Source organism: Schistocerca americana, chromosome 2 (genome assembly GCF_021461395.2).
Source record: "Schistocerca americana isolate TAMUIC-IGC-003095 chromosome 2, iqSchAmer2.1, whole genome shotgun sequence".
Classification (NCBI taxonomy): domain Eukaryota; kingdom Metazoa; phylum Arthropoda; class Insecta; order Orthoptera; family Acrididae; genus Schistocerca; species Schistocerca americana.
Genome location: NC_060120.1, coordinates 1,008,312,066 through 1,008,332,876, shown reverse-complemented (window position 1 = coordinate 1,008,332,876; position 20,811 = coordinate 1,008,312,066). Strand labels below are relative to the sequence as shown.

The 20,811-nt window shown below is 46.4% G+C and overlaps 1 protein-coding gene across 1 annotated transcript in view; it reads left to right on the top strand.

Annotated features, from left to right (window-relative positions):
* The window catches only part of LOC124594623 (testis-specific gene A8 protein-like), a 59,683-nt gene extending 44,801 nt beyond the window's left edge, over positions 1-14,882 (top strand). Inside the window, exon 2 of the mRNA XM_047132995.1 lies at positions 14,424-14,882. Within this exon, the coding sequence (XP_046988951.1) occupies positions 14,424-14,882 (459 nt within the window). The remainder of the gene's footprint in view (positions 1-14,423) is intronic.
* The last annotated feature ends 5,929 nt before the right edge of the window (positions 14,883-20,811 follow it).

The following is a 20,811-nucleotide window of genomic DNA, read 5'->3' as shown; positions in this document are numbered from 1 at the left end:
ACGAATCACGAGTCGGCACACACACGCTACCCATAAGCGATCGCCGGCCAACATACACGTCGTCCGTCCGACAAGACGACAGACCGACGGCCAACCAAGATGGTCCACACTCAAGTCGGCCGAGTCATGGCTGTCCGGACCTCACTACAGCATCCTAAGTCAAACACTGTCAGGTCCGGACTGGACTGCCAGAGCCTCCCAACTCATTGGCAAATCCGAACTAACTCCGAACACACGACAACTGGGAAGTAATAGCAGTCAGCAAAGATAATACGCCAGGGCTTATATCGATCAGCGCCGATGCTGCCGCTCACGGACAGGCAATGCGGCAACTCGCTGACACCAGTAATTGAAATTAACATAACGAGGTGGTAGCACAATAAAAACAGGATGTCAAATGAGATATGGTACGAACACGAGCCACGTACGGCTCAATAGTAATCATATGTGGTACTGAGTCAAATGCTTTTCGGTGATTGGGAAATACTAGCATTACATCTAGCTGATTTCCTTGATCCATCATGTGAGAGAAGTGGGAGTCGGGCTTCATATGATCGAAGTGTTTGAAATACATTCTGGTTGGCATAGACTAGGACGATTTGTTCGGATTACCTTATTATGTTTGATCTGAAGACATGCCCTGAGATTCTATAACTAATGAATGTCTAGGATGGTAGTACGGCGCATTTCTTCTGCGACACTTCTTATAGACGAGTGTGAACTTTGCTTTTTTCCAAAAAGTGGTAATGGTCGATAGACCTACGGTATATTCAGGTTAAAAGACAAAGTTAACTCTTCCCGAAATTCAGTATAAAATCTGACAGGCATTCCACCGGTCCGGGAACTTTGTTCAGTTGTAACAATTTAAGCAGTTCTCAAAGCACTTGCAGTACTATCTACTCCAATACACTCTTTCAGTGGTACGAAAATTAAATTGGTGCGACGCGCGGGGTTAGCCGAGCGGTCTTAGGCGTTACAGTCATGCACTGTGCGGCTGGTCCCGGCGGAGGTTCGAGTCCTCCCTCGAGCATGGATGTGTGTGTTTGTTCTTAGGATAATTTAGGTTAAGTAGTGTGTAAGCTTAGGGACTTATGACCTTAGCAGTTAAGTCCCATAAGATTTCACACACATTTGAACATTTTTTTTTAATTGGTGCATTACTCTTGGGTTTTCCTTTGCAAAAGAATATGTAATTATATAGAAAAAAGAGAGAATTGTGTCCCTGTAATAGAAATGACGAGTACATACCAATGTGTTGGCAACCTTCCTTATGTAGTGAAATTTCGCATTCATTGCAAGCTTGTATAGAACACATATCTGAAAACAGCATCTTACCTTAGGTAACAACTCAATTATTTATTAAATTCAGTGATGTATAAAATTACACGTAAAACTTGCTAAAGTTAGGTGAGACAGATTTCCAGAATTTTCACATTGAATGCACCAGAAACTGTTAAATACACATTCATTTTACAAAATCAGCCACAGAACCACAAACAAAAACTGACGTCGGTTGGAAAACGTAGAAGATAATAAAACATTCCATCGCACCTAAAAAAAAGTGTTGCAATAAATTTCAGGAACGAACTACAGATTTATAACACCACGACAAAAATCATGAACGGCAAGTTTGCTAGTGAAAATATTAATTACCTCAAATGGTTTTTGTGTAATTAATGGCTAGCTATAGGTTCAAGGAAATGATCTTATGTAAAATAATAGTAAATAAGTGAAATAGCACACTTTTAGTACTTCTGTATATTACTTTACTATGAAAAAGAGATTGAATCCAACAGAATAATAGAATCTTGAAACGCTCTCAGTGAAACATCTTACAGTGTACCCTGAGGCAATGTGAATTCTTTGGTAAGCAATGCAGTCGATACACCTTCGTATTCGTTTGCTAACTTGTGCAAAAGGTATTACGAATGACATACGAGTACTGATTGTGTGAAAGGTCCAGCAAACGAAAGAGGAACAAAGCCACACAGTAGATGTAAAATACAATACAGTTTCATTTGCAACAAAAGTTTTCCGTTTAAAATAAGATTTCAGTAATTTTCAGTTGTAGTTCGAATTAGAAGGGCGTTAGCATTACATCACAAACGTAGTCATATTTAACAAGAAACAGATCCTAAAGCATTTCATAGTAGAAATCATTTCTAGCAGCGTGATGTGTCATTGACAAAAATCTTAACTGGCGCGCTCCCTTTTTCTTCTTTGAATCTACAAAGAATGAAAACACTCGGGAATTGCGACCCAATTCTCTGGCGGAAATGATGTCCTCGTTTAACAGTAGTGAACTAGAGACTGGTAAGCAAGCTTCCGGCCCTTAACACGCCAGTAAACTGTCGCGCGCTAGGCACGACGTGGAAATCACAGGGTGTCGCGCTCGTGCCATTAACCGCTCTGATCGTCCCATTTCGCCGAAGATTGCATGCAATTACGTCGTAAATGGTCTCTGCCAGCGGCGCTTCCTATGAGACAGCTGTATTCTGGTCACGAGCAGCTCCTTTGCCGCCCCGCACTTCCAACAATTATTATTCCCAAACAACTGCCACCATTAGTTTGCACGAAATGAATCCCTTACACCACTCCGCCAGAGAAAATTACGAAAGGCGTTTTGCAAGACAATGAATAACTCGATAGTAATTACATCAGTCAGGTGCAGTCTGCTTTTCGTGTTACAAAGCCCTTCCAATTTGATTTTAATTTCGTTAAACGTCACTTACAACAGCAAAATACGTGTTCAGTGGGACCTGAGCTGATTCTGAGATAATTTCCTAGTTATCTGTCTGTGCATTCATAATTCCAGAAATCGCTCCCTAATTCTCCTAAGTGGAGCTCACAACTTTGGATGTAGCTCCCTTCTATCTAGTTACAACGAAAAACCGTTGTAGAAAGAAGACGTGTTAGAAATGAGATTGGTGCAGAGCTTCAGAACATAAACTCCAAGAGCTCAGGTAGCAAACTAGTTCCAAGCAAAGAAGAAAAAACTGAAATGTGGGAGAAATATGCATCAGGGCTATAGAAAAGAAACAAACCTGATAGCGATATATGGAAAGTAGACGAAGATGAGATGTAGGATATGGTACAGCGAGAAGTATTTGACAACCACTGAAAGACGAAAGCCGGAACAAGGCACATGGAGTAGACAAAATTTCTTTGGAATTATTAGGATTCTTGGGAAGGCCAACTTGGCAAAACTATTCTACCTGTTATGTACCGGTAAGATGTAAGAGGTGTGTGCAGCAGGCGAAATACCCTTAAACTTCTAGAATGTAATAGCCCCAATTTAAAAGAAGGGAAGTGCGGAAAAACATGAATTCTATTAGGCCATCAGTTTCAAAATTCAAATGGCTCTAAGCACTATGGGACTTAGCATATGAGGTCATCAGTCGCCTGGACTGGGAACTACTTAAACCTAAATAACTTCAGGACCCGCACACATCCATGCCCGAGGCAGGATTCGAATCTACGACCGTAGCAGCCGCGTTGTTCCGGACTGAAGCGCCTAGAACCGCTCGGCCACAGCGGCAGGCCGGCCATCAGTTTAGTAAGTCATGATTGCAATACACAAATTCTGATGTCGCCCAAAGATCGCGATATACATCGATACCACAGACATCAGCATACATCGCTGCAGTCCGCGACGACGAATGTGAGATGCTGCAGAAGACTCGCTCTCTCTCTCTCTCTCTCTCTCTCTCTCTCTCTCTCTCTCTCTCTCCGTCTTAGCACAGCAGCGTCCTCGCATAGAGGTCAATATAGAGCCGAGAATTAAAACACTGTGCTCCATTACGTGCCCTCAGCTGAAGTAATTCACGTCATCGAGTATGACTAAATAGTAATTCAAGTGTCAGATGGAGATGTATAACTGTAAATATTGAACATTATACTTCAAGAGAACAGTCTGTTAATTAATGCGACAAGCGATGCTTCAACAGACCATGACACTTGTAAATTATCAAGCACTCCTATGAGGAATTTTTTTATCATTCATGGGGTGAAGTGAACAAATATTTCATAAGTTTTAGCTGTGATGAGCCATCTCCCAGGGCAATCTAAGAGCACACAGTTATGGCCGAACGGCAGTAGTTTCATTTGGTCATAACACAAGAATTATTTGCAGAAGAAAGAAAAAACTGGAGAAGGCGAACTCGCGATCCATCATACGGGATTCCGGAGAAATGTAGAGACAGCCGAGGCAGTACTGACCCTACGATTTATCTCAGAAGGTCGACTGAAGAAAGGCAACCCTGCGTCTGTAGAGTTTGTAGATTTAAAGAAAGCTTTTGACTATATTTGCCGGAACCCACTCTTTGCAGTTCTCAGGGGAACAGGGGTAAAATGTGGGGAACGAGGGTTATCGGCAACTTGTACAGAAACCAGTTTGTTTGCAGCCTATAATGAAACACAACCAGAGTACATGACACGTGCAAGAATTATTAGAAGGTCGAGGACGCAGAGCGGACAAAATGAATGACAGCGGGCATGGTCATCGGTTTATTTGAGCAACCAAAAGAAAACGGAGATAATTAAAATCTGGGAATGCAGATCCTCTGATTTTCAGAGTAGCACATATATACTCTTTGCTCAGAAAAAAATTATGTTGAAATCAGAGGAATAACTGTGTAGATAGACCCGTGCTCGTTTCGTTCGTCGTAGCGTTTTCTGTCCCGCTGTGAAAGCTACGCTGGCTTTCACGGCAGAAATATAGATGCTGGTGTTTGCACAGAAACAAACAAACATGAGAGACTGTTTCGAAACATATGTTACGGCATGTAATTAATTCTCTTTGCGCATCATTAGCGCGTCCCAGGCGCATGACCATTCCTTGCAACTGACCGGTAATCGCCGGATTACGGTCGCCGCTCACAAAAGCTCTAACAGCGAGTGTAGCGAATAATCTTCCGTAAGTCTCCCGGCACCACATCATTACCGGAGCATTACGTTTCTAAAAGCTTCACAGACCACACTAAAGGATTATCTCCATCCGAATCAGTGGTCTCTGCAGTAGATAATTGTTCGCCCTCGCAGTCTGGGACTCTGCGCCGTAGCTTTCGCATAAATTTCCGTTTTTCCATCGTTCTATTAGTATGCAGGTTTATCGACGAGATTTACATATTAATGTTTAACCTTTAACAATACAGCTGTTGCTGAGGATTCACAGCAATCTTCTGTTGTTTGTTCTTACTGTCCAGAGCAACCCACATATACAGAGCGTACCTTTGGCGTACGATAGAAATTTACCAAGGAACATGGAAAACCTTTAAAAAAATGTTTTAACAATGATTTAATTCTTTTTTTTTCTATAACGCCCGTAAGAAACAGTAATTCTCGCATAGATTTTTTTCCAATTTGGTTTTTTAAAACTCTCTCTACAGCAAAAGACAATGTTTTTCTCCGAATATATTTCAACTCCCGTTTGTAACATAATTCCTCTGTATGATTGTAACGACGAAAGTTTTCCCAAACTTTGTTTTGCGTATGAAAACTCGCGGTACCAGGTGAAAAAGGTGTAAAAAGCAGTGTATTGTAAGAGTTCTACAACTTGTCCAGAAACTAGACTTTTAGAAGCACAAGAAAGAGAAGTAGCAGTTGAAAAATGCGTAAGTCAGTGTTATAGTCCCTTCGTATCTAATTCAGCCAATACATTGAGGGAATCTGGAGAGGGAATTTATTTCTGGGAGAAATTACAAGTCTCAGGTTCGCAGGGAACAATGTATATCTCTCAGACACGACAAAGCACATGATAGAAAAGTTAAACGGAATAGAAAATGTGTTGAAAAGACGTTATGAGGTGAACATCTACGAACGTAAACAAAAGGGCAACGGAGTGTAGTAGAATAAAATCGGGAGATGCTGAGGAAATTAGATTAGGAAATGGGACACTGAAAGTAATAGATGGTTTATGATATCTGCACGCCGAAATAATTGTCGACGGCTGAAAGAGAGTGTGTACAAAATTGACTCTCAAATGCAAGAAAACCGTTCCTGGAAAAGAGAATATAGATTTCAGTGTTAGAAAGTCTAATCTGTCAGTTCAGGGTGGTCCAAAAGTCCGTTAACATTTGAAAGTTCGATACTTCATGGAATACTACAGGTAGAGGGATAAAAGTTGAGACACATGCTTGAAATGACATTGGTTTTATAGAAACCAAAAACAGTGCACAGAATGACCAACAATTGGCGCTTCACGTGATACAAAAGCAATAATTAGTACTACAATTCATTTTTAGCGAAGACGACGTTTCTTATATCATGCTCACCATGTCCGTGTCATTCATCAACAATGCCTATAGTCGAGGGACAATGTTGTGAACAGCATTGTACAGCACGTCAATAGGTATGGTGAGAAACTGCCGTCGCATGATTCCTCTTAACATCCCTAATGAGAGCGAACGATCGCTGTAAACTTCCGACTTCAGGAAACTCCGCAACCAGTAATCCCATGGACTGAGGTCTGGGAACCTGGGAGGTCAAGCCTGAAGTACGAAGCGCCTCAACACGCGATCCTCACCAAACGAAGTACGCAAGGGATCTTTCACACATGTAGTAGTATGGGGTGGAGCGCCATCCTGAGTAAAAATCCTACTTCCATGCAGGCGCTTGTTAATGAGGCTAGGTACGATGCTATTCTGTAAGATGTCGGCGATCCTTGCGCCCGTCACGCTGGCAGTTTCAAAAGCAGCATCCACATTTGCAAGAAAAAAACAAACCAAAATGATTCGATCACGACTTATGTGGTAAATTCACACCACACCGTGAGCTTCTCGTCATTCAATAGGTTTTCCACAGCAGTTCTAGAATTTTCAGTAGCCGAAATTCTGCAGTTGGGGGTGCGAAATGGGCATCGTCGGTCCACAACAGGGTAGTCAAACACCTTCCCCAATTTTCTGAAGTGTCCACACCACAAATACTCTCCGCGTCACATGATCAATGGCTAACAGTTCATGATATCGCTGGATTTTGTACAGATAGCATTGGAGGATTCGTCTTAGAGCTCTTCATACAGTGGTGCATACCAGTGCGATGTGTGATTGCACTACGGGGTCAACGAGATGTACATGCCCTCCAACGAACTTGTGACGTCACACTAGTTGGTTTGTCCGCCACACTTCGGTTTCGTGCAGGGCCCACGGGAAATCAATATTTAATTGAAAAGATACTCTCTGAAGGCGTTAATGTTCTCATACGCTATCGAGAACTTACATGCACTTAAACACGTAGTCAAGAAGCCTTAATCTCGTCTGAAATAATTACTCGCTCCATCCCCCCCCCCCTCCCTCCCCTCGGAGACGGCTGACGCTCGTAAAAAAGGAAGTGGCGCGTGATGTGACGTACACGCCACAGCCTGTCTCTCTCGTGGACCCCGCATCACGAGCGCTGACGTTACCATGCCGAGATGAACCCCTTACAGTCTACATTTCTTCCCGAACTGTCCGAACAGCAGCAGCATTTGTGTCTGGTCGCCCACAACGGAGCCGATCGTGTTAAAGAGCCGTGACCTCGAACTTCGCGATCATTTTGTTCACAGCGACAGAAATCGCAGGATCTTTACCCTTCTTATGGCGATAGGATCCTAAAGCTGCATTGGCGGATTCTCCATTCTGAAAGTAAACTTCTACTAACAGTGCCTCTATTAGTGAAGTCAACATGCCGCGATAGCTGGCGCATCGGACTCCCTCTCTCATTAGAGTTCATTTAATACACGATTCTCACGCAGCGTCACTGACGTGTTGCCGTTTAACGCCATCTGATGGCCGGGTTTTGCACTCGTTTTTGGTTTCAATAAAACTCCTTGTCATTTCAGGTATGTCTATCAAGTCTTAACTATTATTACATATATATTCTGTGAATTAGTCCATTTTGAAATGGTAACAGATTTCTGTGTCACTCTGTATTTCGCTGGACTGCAGTTCGTACGAAAGTGTAACGATAACAATAAACATTTCAGACAAGTTGATAATAGATTTTGAAATGTGGTGCTACAGTAGAATGCTGAATATTAGATGCGTAGGTAGAGTAACTAATAAGATACTAAACCATACTGGATAAAAAAGGAATTTATGGCACAACCTGTCTAGAAAAAGGGATTGTTTGATACGACACATCCTTAGGCATCAAGGATTAGTTATTTTGACCACGGAGGTAAGTCTGGGGTTTAGGAATTATAGAGGGAGACCTTGCCCAGGATAGACTGCATCAGTGTAGTTTTCGGGCTGAAGATCACAACAACGCACATCTATGTCAGATATCTACAGTGGTTTCTCCCGTGATTTCTAATCATACCTTCTTCTTCAATGATTCTTTTCATGGAAATTTAGGCTGGAAGCCATATCACATGTTCCAGCACCCTGACGGGGAACACTTCTTCATCAATGTCTTCTCTTCCTATCCCATCTCAACCCACTCAGCTTCGTACTTAAAGCGGGAAACTAATTTCAGTAGTTTTTTATGCTATCGAATTTTATAAGACTATGCTACAGCTACAACATGGTCTTTATGTCAGTAGAAGAGTATGTCTAGAGCAAACAGTAGTCAATCGAATGTTATGGTTCTGCCCGTCACCTCTACGTTTATATTTCCTCCATAACAAACAGCACAACTTAAAGTATTACTTTCCTAACACTTAGTAATATTTTTCGTAAATCGAGCCGCATTTCTAAAGGTAGCCACACTTGCCAAAAGTAGAAAACATGCTGACACTATAAGAAAACAGCGAATGTATATTAAATTTCAATTGGAATATTATCACAGAGTCCAGATTATTTGTTATGACAAGACTCTACTGATGACAAAGTTGTAAACCAACTAAGCACTCATTAAATAGGAGGAACGTTTAAGAAGTAATTCAACATATATTTTACTCTCAGACAATTTGGGTTGAAAAAATGTGGAATTTGTTGTGTTGCATTGTGGAACATTCTCGCTTCAGCTGCTGTAGTTTCATGTAGTTCCGATAGGTGGCTGCACTATACGTAGCATTCAAAATGGCGTCTGTAACGGAGGTTCATTGAATTCCAAGCAGAGAGCTGTCCTTGAGTTTATTTTGGTGGAAAACCAAGGCATCAAAGGTATTGATAGGCGCTTACAGACTCGGAGATCTGGCAGTGAACAAAGGCGTAGCCCGAGGTGTCTGTATTACAGCAACAAAGGCCCGAAAACCTGTCCGATATACCGCGTTGCGGCGGACCCCACACAGCTGTGACTCCTGCAATGTTGGTACTTGCCAACACTCTCATTCGTGCTGATCGACGGATCGTACGCAAATACCTCGCCGCTCAGTTGGACGTCTCTGTTGGTAGCGCTGACACACAAGTCCGCAAGTTGGGTACTCAAAGGTGTACGCCCGCTGGATTCCTCGTCGCGTAACGAAGGCCATAAAGAACGATGAAGGACCATCTGCTACGAATTTCTTGTTTGTTACGAGGCTGATAGTGACAACTTCTCGTCGAAAGTCGTCACAGGGGATGAAACGTGGGCTCATCAATTCGAGCCCGAAACAGAACGGCAGTCGATGGAGTGGCGCCACACCACCTCACTTCGGAAGAACAAGTTCGAAGCCCTGGCCTCAGCCGGTAGAGTTATGGCGTATGGCGACGGTCTTCTGGTACTCTAGAGGGGTTATTCTGTTTGAAGTCCCCCCTCACGGTGCAACTCTGAAGTGTATTGTGCTACCACCAGGAAACTGAAGAAACGACTTCAGCGTGCAAACCAACTGCTCCTTCCTCAAGATAGCACAAGGCCTCGCGTAAGTCTTTGCACACGAGAAGAGCCCAAGAATCCTAATTGGGCTGTTCTTCCTCGACCACCCTACAGCCCGAAACTAGCACCTTCCTACTTCCGTCTGTTTGGCCCATTGAAGGATGGTTCAAATGGCTCTAAGCACTATGGGACTTAATGATGTGTCGACAGAAGTGTCGACACAGTGTTATTTTTAGGGGGCCGATAGGCACGCTATCTAACGCAGACGGGCGTGAATTCTGGAAGAGGATAACTATTGAATGGTAGCAAGAAAAGTACGTAGCTGCTTTATACTTAACTTTAATGACTCCTTGTGATACATCTCTCTTGACTATACAAATGCGACTCGTAATATACATGCACTGTTACAATTGGCGCCTTGCTAGGTCGTAGCCATGGACTTAGCAGAAGGCTATTCTAACTGACTCTCGGCAAATGAGAGGAAGGCTTCGTCCGTATTGTCGCTAGCAATGTCGTGCGTACAACTGGGCGAGTGCTCTATCGTATATCGAGACCTGCCTTGTGGTGGCGCTAGGTCTGCGATCACACAGTGGCGACACGCGGGTCCGACATGTACTAAATGGACCGCGGCCGATTTAAGCTACCACCTAGCAAGTGTGGTGTCTGGCGGTGACACCACATTCCTCCCCCGCAAATCGGCGAACGGTCGTGAGATAAGGCTTCCGCCCGCCGTGGGGAGGACCCCATGTTGACGTATTCGATGAGGTGGGGAGCCTAACAACAGGTGAGGCTGTGCCACCCGCACCCGGCCATTCGGTCCGAGGGGAGCTAGGAAACGCCGGAAAACCTAGTCCAGGGTGCACGTCAACATGCGGGGTATGCGCCCGTAATGAGACAGGAGGGGCCGTAGGGTCGACCTCCATTGCGTCGGGGTACCCGACGCGCGATGACGGCATGTGGTCCGGAGCGGACAAGAGGTCCATGGCGGAGGACGGCTGGTCACGGGAAGCGATCGGCGGCGCGTGACCCAGGGAGGCGCTCGGCGGCTGCAGCGAAGCGTCGAATGCGGGCGGCGCCGGCGGGAGAACAGGCGGCGGCGGCGGCGGCGGCGGCTGCGGCGGCGCGTCGCCATGGGGCAAAATGGAAGGCATCGTCGGTAACACCTGGGGATGAGGCGAGCCAGTAGATGGGTCCCCAGGGCGCTGACCGGACGGCACCGTCGCTGAAAGCAGACGGGGAGCGGCAGAACCCGTGCGACGACAGAGGTGCAGCTGATTGAGATGCCGACGCACCTCACCAGAGGCCCCCAAAACCAAATACATCGCGCGGCCGAGGCAGCGAAGAACGCGCCCTGCGAGCCAACGCCGTGAACCTCGATAGTTGCGATAAAATACAACGTCGCCTGGAGCAAAAGCAGGAGTCTGCCGCTGCACAGGAACCTGATGCGGCGGATGCAGCAAAGACATCAGGGTTCGATGAGGACGACCGTGGAGCAACTCAGCCGGCGAGCGACCATCTCGGGGCTGAGAGCGATACGAAGACAAAAAGAGCAACAATGCGTCCTCCCGAGAATGCGACTCTGTCAATTTCAACATCTGTGACTTGAAAGTCCGGACCAATCGTTCAGCGGCACCGTTTGACTGAGGCGAAAACGGCGCGGATGTCAGATGTTGAATACCATTGGCCTGGCAGAATGACTGAAATGCTGCGGACATGAATTGTGGGCCATTGTCGGAAACAATAGTCTGCGGAAGACCTTCAATGCAAAAGATAGCAGACAACGCTTGGATGGTGGCGGAGGACGTCGTGGAAGACATCCGGACAACAAAAGGAAAATTATTGAAGGCATCGACCAGAACCAACCATCGAGCATTCCAGAATGGACCAGCAAAATCAATGTGCAAGCGTTGCCAAGGGGAAGTGGCTTTTGGCCATGCAAAGACTTTCCGCGGCGGTGCGGATTGTTGGTCGGCACACGCCATGCAAGAAGAACACATATTCGTAATCGCAGCATCGATTCCGAACCAAGTACAGTGCTGACGAGCAAGTTGTTTCGTTCGCACTATACCCCAATGTCCTTGGTGAAGAAGCCGTAAGACAGAGGACTGTAGCGAACGTGGGACCACGACTCGGGACTGATAATTATCAGAACGCAACAACAAAACACCACGTCGAACAAAAAGTCTCTCCTTGTGAGCAAAAAAATCGGCGAACCAACGGATCCTCGATCCGAGACTTTGACAAAGGCCATTGCGTAGCAACAAAACGCAAAACAGTAGCAAGGACAGGGTCAGCAGCTGTGGCTGTAGCTACACGACGAACATCAATCGGAAACGATTCGACCACTTCATCGGTTTCCGAATCAATGAACATGCAAGCAAGTTCGGAAGAATCGAATGCTTTATCCTCAGCAACAGGCAAACGGGACAACGCATCGGCGTTTCCGTGCTTAGCAGTGGACCGATACAAGATATCGTAGCGGTACTGCGAGAGGAAAATAGACCAGCGAATGAATTTCTGCGCTGTACGTGGAGGTACAGGCTTGGTCGGATGAAAAAGCGATGTCAAAGGTTTGTGGTCCATGATGATGGTGAAGTGACGACCATACAAGAAATCATGGAACTTAGTAACACCAAACACGAGAGCCAAAGCTTCTTTCTCTATCTGCGAGTAATTTCGTTGCGCAGACGAGAGCAATTTGGACGCAAAGGCAATAGGGCGATCATAGGAGCCAACTTTGTGCGCAAGCACAGCACCGATCCCGAAATCCGATGCATCCACCATCAACAAAAGGGGTTTCTGGAGATCGAAAGGCGTGAGGCAAGTATTAGAAAGCAACGCCGATTTCAACTGGCGAAAGGCGCGTTCGCATTCCGTCGTCCAGACGAACGGAACACCTTTACGGCGTAAGCGATGAAGCGGAGCTGAAATGGAAGAGGCATTGCGCACGTATTTATGATAATAGTTAATTTTACCCAACACACTCTGTAGGCGGCTAGGTGAAAGCCGAACTGTCGGGACCATTCTGGCCACGACTCGTGCGCCGCGTTAAAACTGCGAAACGGCGGTGCAACGGCATGGTGTGGCTGCGGGAGCGGTGAAGCGGCGGCTGCCGCATCGGTTTGAATGGCACGTTGACCCTGGACGAGCTGTCCAAGGGCATCCAATAACGCCTGCGTCTGCTGATTCTGCAAGCGATAAAATTCGGACAGTACATCTGGCGAAGCCATGACACAAGTAAATGTAAGCAATGAGAAAGAATCCCATCCTCGTCCCCAAATGATGTGTCGACAGAAGTGCCGACACAGTGTTATTTTTAGGGGGCCGATAGGCACGCTATCTAACGCAGACGGGCGTGAATTCTGGAACAGGATAACTATTGAATGGTAGCAAGAAAAGTACGTAGCTGCTTTATACTTAACGTTAATGACTCCTTGTGATACATCTCTCTTGACTATACAAATGCGACTCGTAATATACATGCACTGTTACAATTGGCGCCTTGCTAGGTCGTAGCCATGGACTTAGCGGAAGGCTATTCTAACTGACTCTCGGCAAATGAGAGGAAGGCTTCGTCCGTATTGTCGCTAGCAATGTCGTCCGTACAACTGGGCGAGTGCTCTATCGTATATCGAGACCTGCCTTGTGGTGGCGCTAGGTCTGCGATCACACAGTGGCGACACGCGGGTCCGACATGTACTAAATGGACCGCGGCCGATTTAAGCTACCACCTAACAAGTGTGGTGTCTGGCGGTGACACCACACTTAACACCTAAGGTGATCAGTCCCCTAGACTTAGAACTACTTAAACCTTACTAACCTAAGGACATCACACACATCCATACGCGAGGAAGGATTCGAACCTGCGATCGTAGCAGCAGCGTGGTTCCGGACTGAAGGGCCTAGAACCGCTCGGCCACAGCAGCCGGCTCAGTGATGGATGCACTCCACGCGAAGCATTATATGGGTGATGGGGAGTTTTGTGGCGGCGTTCGTAGCGACAAACAATTCGCTGTAGAAACGGCTTACGAAGTCACCGCCACACTTTTAATAGCGGGCCGACCGGTCCGCTGAAACAGTAAACAGAAAGATGAAAACCCAAACACTCTCATTAACTAAAAGTCGGTACTTATCTTTATTAACGAAATACAGAAAAACAGTAGTGAACTCCGTGTCTACAGAAATCTGTCTAGTTCGAGTCGGAGCGGCTAGGTCAGCGTCGGCTGACGACAAACAACAACTCTGCTGCGATGGACACACAACTGACTAGCAAGTACACAATTCGGTGGCGAGTATACAACTGAGCGGCGAATACAGAACTGTCCTAGCGCTCGCGACTCCAGCGCTTAAGAAGCCAGAAGCCAGCGTTGGCGCGCGCAGACTTGCGGCGATTTGCTGTCTCGCTGGCGCTGCTTATGCGGACGGCGTCCGGACTTTGATGCTGCCAACCTTTTGGCAGCGGGCTCGGGTGGCATTACTGGCTAGGATATAACACTCCTCCCCCCCAAATCGCCGCACCGTCGTTGAATAATGACGTGGCGAGCGTCGACGGCGGGGGAGGGGTCTGGCCGCAGGCGTAGCAGAAGAGACCGGGGCGGAGACTGTTGTCGGTGGCAGTCCCCGGTCCGCACCCCAGCATTGGCTGCGCGGGGCCTCGGGAAACACCGACTGAGAAACGAGGTCAGGGTGCACGCCTGTGACCACGGGCGCAGCTTCTGGTACTGGACGCGACGGGGCGTCGGGACCCACGAAGAGAGGCAGCGTCTCCTGACGCTGCGTCGACGGCTGCTGAGTGGGCGCCGGACAAGACGTTGCGGTGTCAGACTCCTTGGGGGTGCCCAAGGAAAGCGGCTGCAGGACTGGCTGCACAGCCACCGCTTGGGAAGGCGGCCCGGCTGAGGGGTCGACGTCCATCAGCTCCGAAGGCGGTGGCGACTGAAGAGGGACCGCAAGCGCCGGAGCGACCACCTGGGGCGCGGGAGGCATCAACGGGACGGGCTGTCGGCGTGGTAGCGGCGACGGCTGCTGCTCCTGCCCTTGGGGCGGCAGCGAAGTCGGAAGGCGCGGCTGGAACCCGCCGCGGACCAAATCTGTGGACAAAGAACGAGCGGCAGAATCCGGGGGGCCAGCGCGGCGCAACTGGTTCTGAGGCCTCCTGTGCACCGCAGTAGCACCTTGAACAGTATAAAAACCGCGACCCTGGACACTTATTACGGTACCACGTTCCCAACGACGGCGACCGTGATAAACTCTGAAAAAAACGGCGTCGTTGCGCTGAAAACGCGTGCGATGCTCAGAAGCGGCGGGTCGATCCGGGGGGTGCAACAACCGTAGTAGGGTGCGATGACGACGGCCGTGGAGAAGCTCCGCAGGCGAAGGTCCGTCACGTGGCGTGGTCCGGTACGACGACAGGAACGTGATGAGGGCCTGCTGACGAGAGTGCGTAGCACGAAGGCGGTCCATATGATCCTTGAATGTGCGTACAAAACGTTCCGCTGCACCATTCGATTGAGGGTGGAACGGCGGAGTAAGAACATGGCGAATGCCATTGGCAGAACAAAAACTTTCAAATTCAGCAGAGGTAAATTGTGGACCATTGCCAGACACTAAAACTTCTGGAAGACCCTCAATACAAAAAATTGAAGTCAACGCCTGTATAGTTTGTGCAGACGTTGTAGACTGCATGGGCACAACAAACGGAAAATTACTAAATGCATCTATCACGATGAGCCAACGAGAATTCCAATATGGACCAGCGAAATCAATATGTACCCGCTGCCAGGGACCGGCAGGGCGTGCCCACTCAAAATAGCGTTGAGGCGGAGCAGATTGGTGTTCGGCACACGTCGAACAATCTGTAGACATCTGCGTAATCTGCTTATCAATGCCGATCCATGTACAATGACGGCGGGCAAGCTGCTTGGTGCGGACCACTCCCCAATGACCTTGATGCAACAAGTCGAGGACCTTGTATTGGAGCACTTGGGGAACCACTACACGAAGCTCGTCATTCTCGGTGCGTAACAGCAAAACTCCGTGCGAAACAGACAACAGATGACGTTGCGGATAATAGCGACGAACCACAGGATCCGATATGTCCTTTGCCTTGGACGGCCAACCACGTTGAACAAAACGTAATAGTAAACTCAGATGAGGATCCGTAGCTGTCTCACGTGCCACCTGACGATAATCAATCGGAAAATCCCGGAGGGATTGATGCTCATCGGCGTCAATCTGATGGCAAGAGTCGTCAGAGGAATCGAAGACATCATCCGCAGCAATCGGCAATCTAGAAAGCGCGTCAGCGTTTGCATGCTGAGCTGTAGGGCGATACAGTATCTCATACTGGTATTGTGATAACAAAAGAGCCCAACGTTGTAGTCTCTGAGCTGTCCGCTGAGGAACTGGTTTAGACGGATGAAACAGTGACGTCAGGGGCTTGTGATCTGTTACTAAATAGAATGGTCTACCATAGAGGTAGTGATGGAATTTTGCGACACCGAACACAATAGCCAACGCTTCCTTGTCCAATTGGCTATAATTACACTGAGCTTTGTTTAGCAATTTAGATGCGAACGCAATAGGACGTTCGGTGTTACCGACTCGGTGAGACAACACAGCACCGAGGCCGAAAGAAGAGGCATCACAAGCTAACACCAGAGGCTTGTTAGGGTCGTAATGGACCAGACAACGATCATTCAATAAAGCCTCTTTAAGCTGCTGAAAGGCTGATTGGCAATCAGCTGACCACACAAACGGAACATTCTTACGGCGGAGACGATGCAACGGTGCAGCAATCTGTGATGCATTAGGTATAAACCTAATATAATACGTCAATTTGCCAAGAACTGCTTGCAATTCATGCAGATTGCGAGAGGCGGGCAAATCACGAATGGCTGCTAAATGTGACTGGGAGGGATGAATGCCTTGAGCATTAATAACATGTCCCAGATACTCCAACTCTGTAAGGAAAAATGAACATTTATCGATGTTGCAACGTAGGCCTGCCTGAGACAACACTGTAAACAAGCACTCCAAATTACGGAAATGTTCAGCAGGCGTCCGACCGGACACAACAATATCGTCTAAATAGTTGCAACACGATGGCACATTAGCTAGAAGTTGTGACAAAAAACGCTGAAAAACAGCTGGAGCTGACGCACAACCAAAAGGCAAACGCAGAAAACGGAACAACCCCAACGACGTGTTTATGACAAAATACTGTTGTGATTGCTCGTCGAGGGGCAATTGCAAATATGCTTCACGGAGATCAATTTTGGAAAAGAAACGAGCTTCCCCTAACTTATCCATCAGCTCGTCTGGTCTAGGCAAAGGAAAAGAATCAATGACAGTCTGAGGATTAACTGTCGACTTAAAATCAGCACACAAACGTAACTTGCCAGACGGTTTATTTATAATAACGAAGGGAGAAGCCCACTGGCTCGCTGAAACGGGTTTAATAACACCGTTGTTTTGCCAACGACGAAGTTCATCTTCTACAGGTGCCCGGAGGGCGTGAGGCACTGGACGTGCACGACAAAATCGAGGCTGAGCATTATCTTTTAACGTAATATGAGCGGCAAAGTTCGCAGCACAACCTAGTTCGTCTTTAAATATGTCACTGTATCGTTTACACAAATCGGTTATGCTGTCTTGAGGAACAACAACAGAATTAATTTGCAACACATTGTCTTGGATAGACAGGCCAAACAAGTCAAAACAGTCTAATCCGAAAATGTTTACACTGTCTGTAGCACGGAGCACTATGAATGAAACTGTTTTTGTATTGCCACGGAATGTGGCTGGCACGCTACATACACCTAACACAGGAATTTGTTCTCCACTATAAGTAGCCAAAGAATATTTTGCCGCTGAAAGTTTAGGGCGGCCGATAGCCGCATACGTAGCACTATTTATGAGAGTCACAGACGCACCAGTGTCTAATTGAAAATTGACGGTCTTATCCTGGATGCGTAGCTTCACAAATAGTTTATTACACTGTCTCTGGATCGGTGCAGTGGAGGCGGAAGACATAAAATCAGCGCGTTTAGCGCGTGTTCGCTGCTTACGACAACTCGTGGGTTGGGCGGGTGCAACAACAACTCCCGCTTCACTTGCAGTCTGTACATTACTTTTTACAGCGTTTGAATTACGCTTGGGTCGCATAGCAGAGGGCTGGGTGGGTGGCTTATTGCGAACAAGTTTATTACCCACACGAACCGTGGAAGAGTCTTTAAACGCGACCTTCTGGGCGGGCTGGCTTTGAAGAACATGAATATCCATGGGCTGGGCAGCACTAGAATTGTTCTTGCGTTTACGCAAACAAACAGTCTGGATCTGTCCTTTCCTTTGACAAAAGTGACAAACCGCGTTTCTTAACGGGCAACGTTCACGAGGATGAGCAAGAACACACTTAGGGCAAGACTTAACTCTATCATTTTGCACACGCGGCTGACGAATGTGTTTAACATGACGCGGCCGGCTAGTGTTTACAGTCTGACTCTGCCGGTGGGGCGGCGGGCGTGACATAACTTGCTTAGCACAGGCAATTTGAGAAATACATGGCTGATCTAACTCACACTCAGCATAGTCAAAAGTATCTTGGGCTTCAATGATGTTCATCACAGTCTCTAATGACGGGTCAGGCAACTTTAAGATAGCAGCACGAATACGAGAATCTGCAATGTTTTGAGTAATAGCGTCTCGTAACATGACATCACTGTAGGAAGCTCCAAACACACAATTAAATCGGCACTGACGGGTGAGGCCCGTAAATCTGTTAACCACTGTTTATTAGATTGATGTGGCAGTTTCTTTAATCTGAAGAACTTGAATCTGGCTGCTGCCACATGAACTCGCGACTCGAAATACCCAGCAAGCTTGTTAACAACAACGTCATAGTCTAAAGCTTCTGGCTGGGATTCCGGGAACAACTTACAAAGTAGTCGATAGATTTCCACGCCTGCAGTGCAAATTAAATAAAGCTGCCGCTCAGTACCTGTGATTTTGTAGACTGTCATGTGCGCCTGCAACTGCGCGAAATATTCTCGCCATTCTTCTCTTGATGCATCAAAAGCACGGAAAGGTGGTGCTGCCTGTGCTTGTTCCTTTTGTGTTGGAGGATTAGCCGCTTGTTTGGCGATTGCTTCCACCAGACTATGTATTTGCTGACTCTGTAACAAGATCAACTGTTGTAATTCGGCAGACATAGTGAACACAAATTAAACCAGCCCCCAAAATTTTATCGCTATAATTAGTATAACCAGAAACAAGTTGAACCAGGCCTGCACACGAGTTCGGAAGTCCTCGTCGCCAGTTTTGTGGCGGCGTTCGTAGCGACAAACAATTCGCTGTAGAAACGGCTTACGAAGTCACCGCCACACTTTTAATAGCGGGCCGACCGGTCCGCTGAAACAGTAAACAGAAAGATGAAAACCCAAACACTCTCATTAACTAAAAGTCGGTACTTATCTTTATTAACGAAATACAGAAAAACAGTAGTGAACTCCGTGTCTACAGAAATCTGTCTAGTTCGAGTCGGAGCGGCTAGGTCAGCGTCGGCTGACGACAAACAACAACTCTGCTGCGATGGACACACAACTGACTAGCAAGTACACAATTCGGTGGCGAGTATACAACTGAGCGGCGAATACAGAACTGTCCTAGCGCTCGCGACTCCAGCGCTTAAGAAGCCAGAAGCCAGCGGTGGCGCGCGCAGACTTGCGGCGATTTGCTGTCTCGCTGGCGCTGCTTATGCGGACGGCGTCCGGACTTTGATGCTGCCAACCTTTTGGCAGCGGGCTCGGGTGGCATTACTGGCTAGGATATAACAGGGAGCTTATTGACGCAGCAGGACTTTGGCACCGACGTCTGTATGTAGACTGGTACCATGCGGGGCTAGAGCCCCTCCCAGTAAGGTGTGGTAGAGTAGTCCCACTGAACGGATATTATATTGAAAAATAGGATTTTGTACCCAAATAAATGAGGTACTGGAATCCTGTTAAAACGCACAGGCTTTGAGAAAAAAAATGTGTTGCATTACTTAGTTTATTTATTTATTTACAGGTCAAGTTCCATAGGACCAAATTGAGGATCAAATCTCCAAGGTCATGGAACGTGTCAGTATATGAAATTACAACGTAAGAGTAATAAAAGATACAAATGAAATGCTTATGGACCCAAAAAAGTTAAGCCATAAGTTTAAGTAAACGCAATGAACAATATAACATAAGTATCGGCTTAATTTATCCAGGAACTCCTCAACAGTATAGAAGGAGTGACCCATGAGGAAAATTTTCAGTTTAGATTTGAAAGCGCGTTGATTATTGCTAAGATTTTTTAATTCTTGTGGTAGCTTATTGAAAGTGGATACAGCAGTATGTTGCACACCTTTCTACACAAGAGTTAAGGAAGTCCAATTCAAACGCCGGTTGGATTTTTGCCGAGTATTAACTGATTGAAAGCTGCTTATTCTTGGGAATAAGCTGATTTGCTTACAAGAAACGACAGTGAAGAATACACACACACACACACACACACACACACATACACATATATATATATATATATATATATATATATATATATATATATATATATATATATATATATATATATGCATTGAGTGGCCAGTGTCGAAGTACCGAGAGGTGAACAAGAGTCGACAAGAGGTTCGCAAACTTACACCACTTACTGCCCGAACTGCCCGTTTCTGAGCCATAAATATACTTTTAGAATGGGAAGAGTTATCCCAAAACGTAATACCATGCCTCGTAATCGAATGAAATTAAGGAAAGTAAAGTAATTTTCGTGTCGAATGATCACTTACTTCAAATACCGTTCGAATAGTTAAAATGGCAGCATTAAGTCGTTGAACAAGATCCTGAACGTCGGCTTTCCACGACAGTTTACTGTCTACCTGAAGACGTAAAAGTTTGAATTGTTCAGTTTCACTAATCACATGCCTATTCTGTGAAATTAAAACGTCGGATTTTGTTAAATTGTGTGTTAGAAACTGTAAGAGGTGAACCAATTGTGAGTTACTCCCCGTATTCCGTAATCGACCAAATTCGGGAGCAATATTTTGTGATCAACAGAATC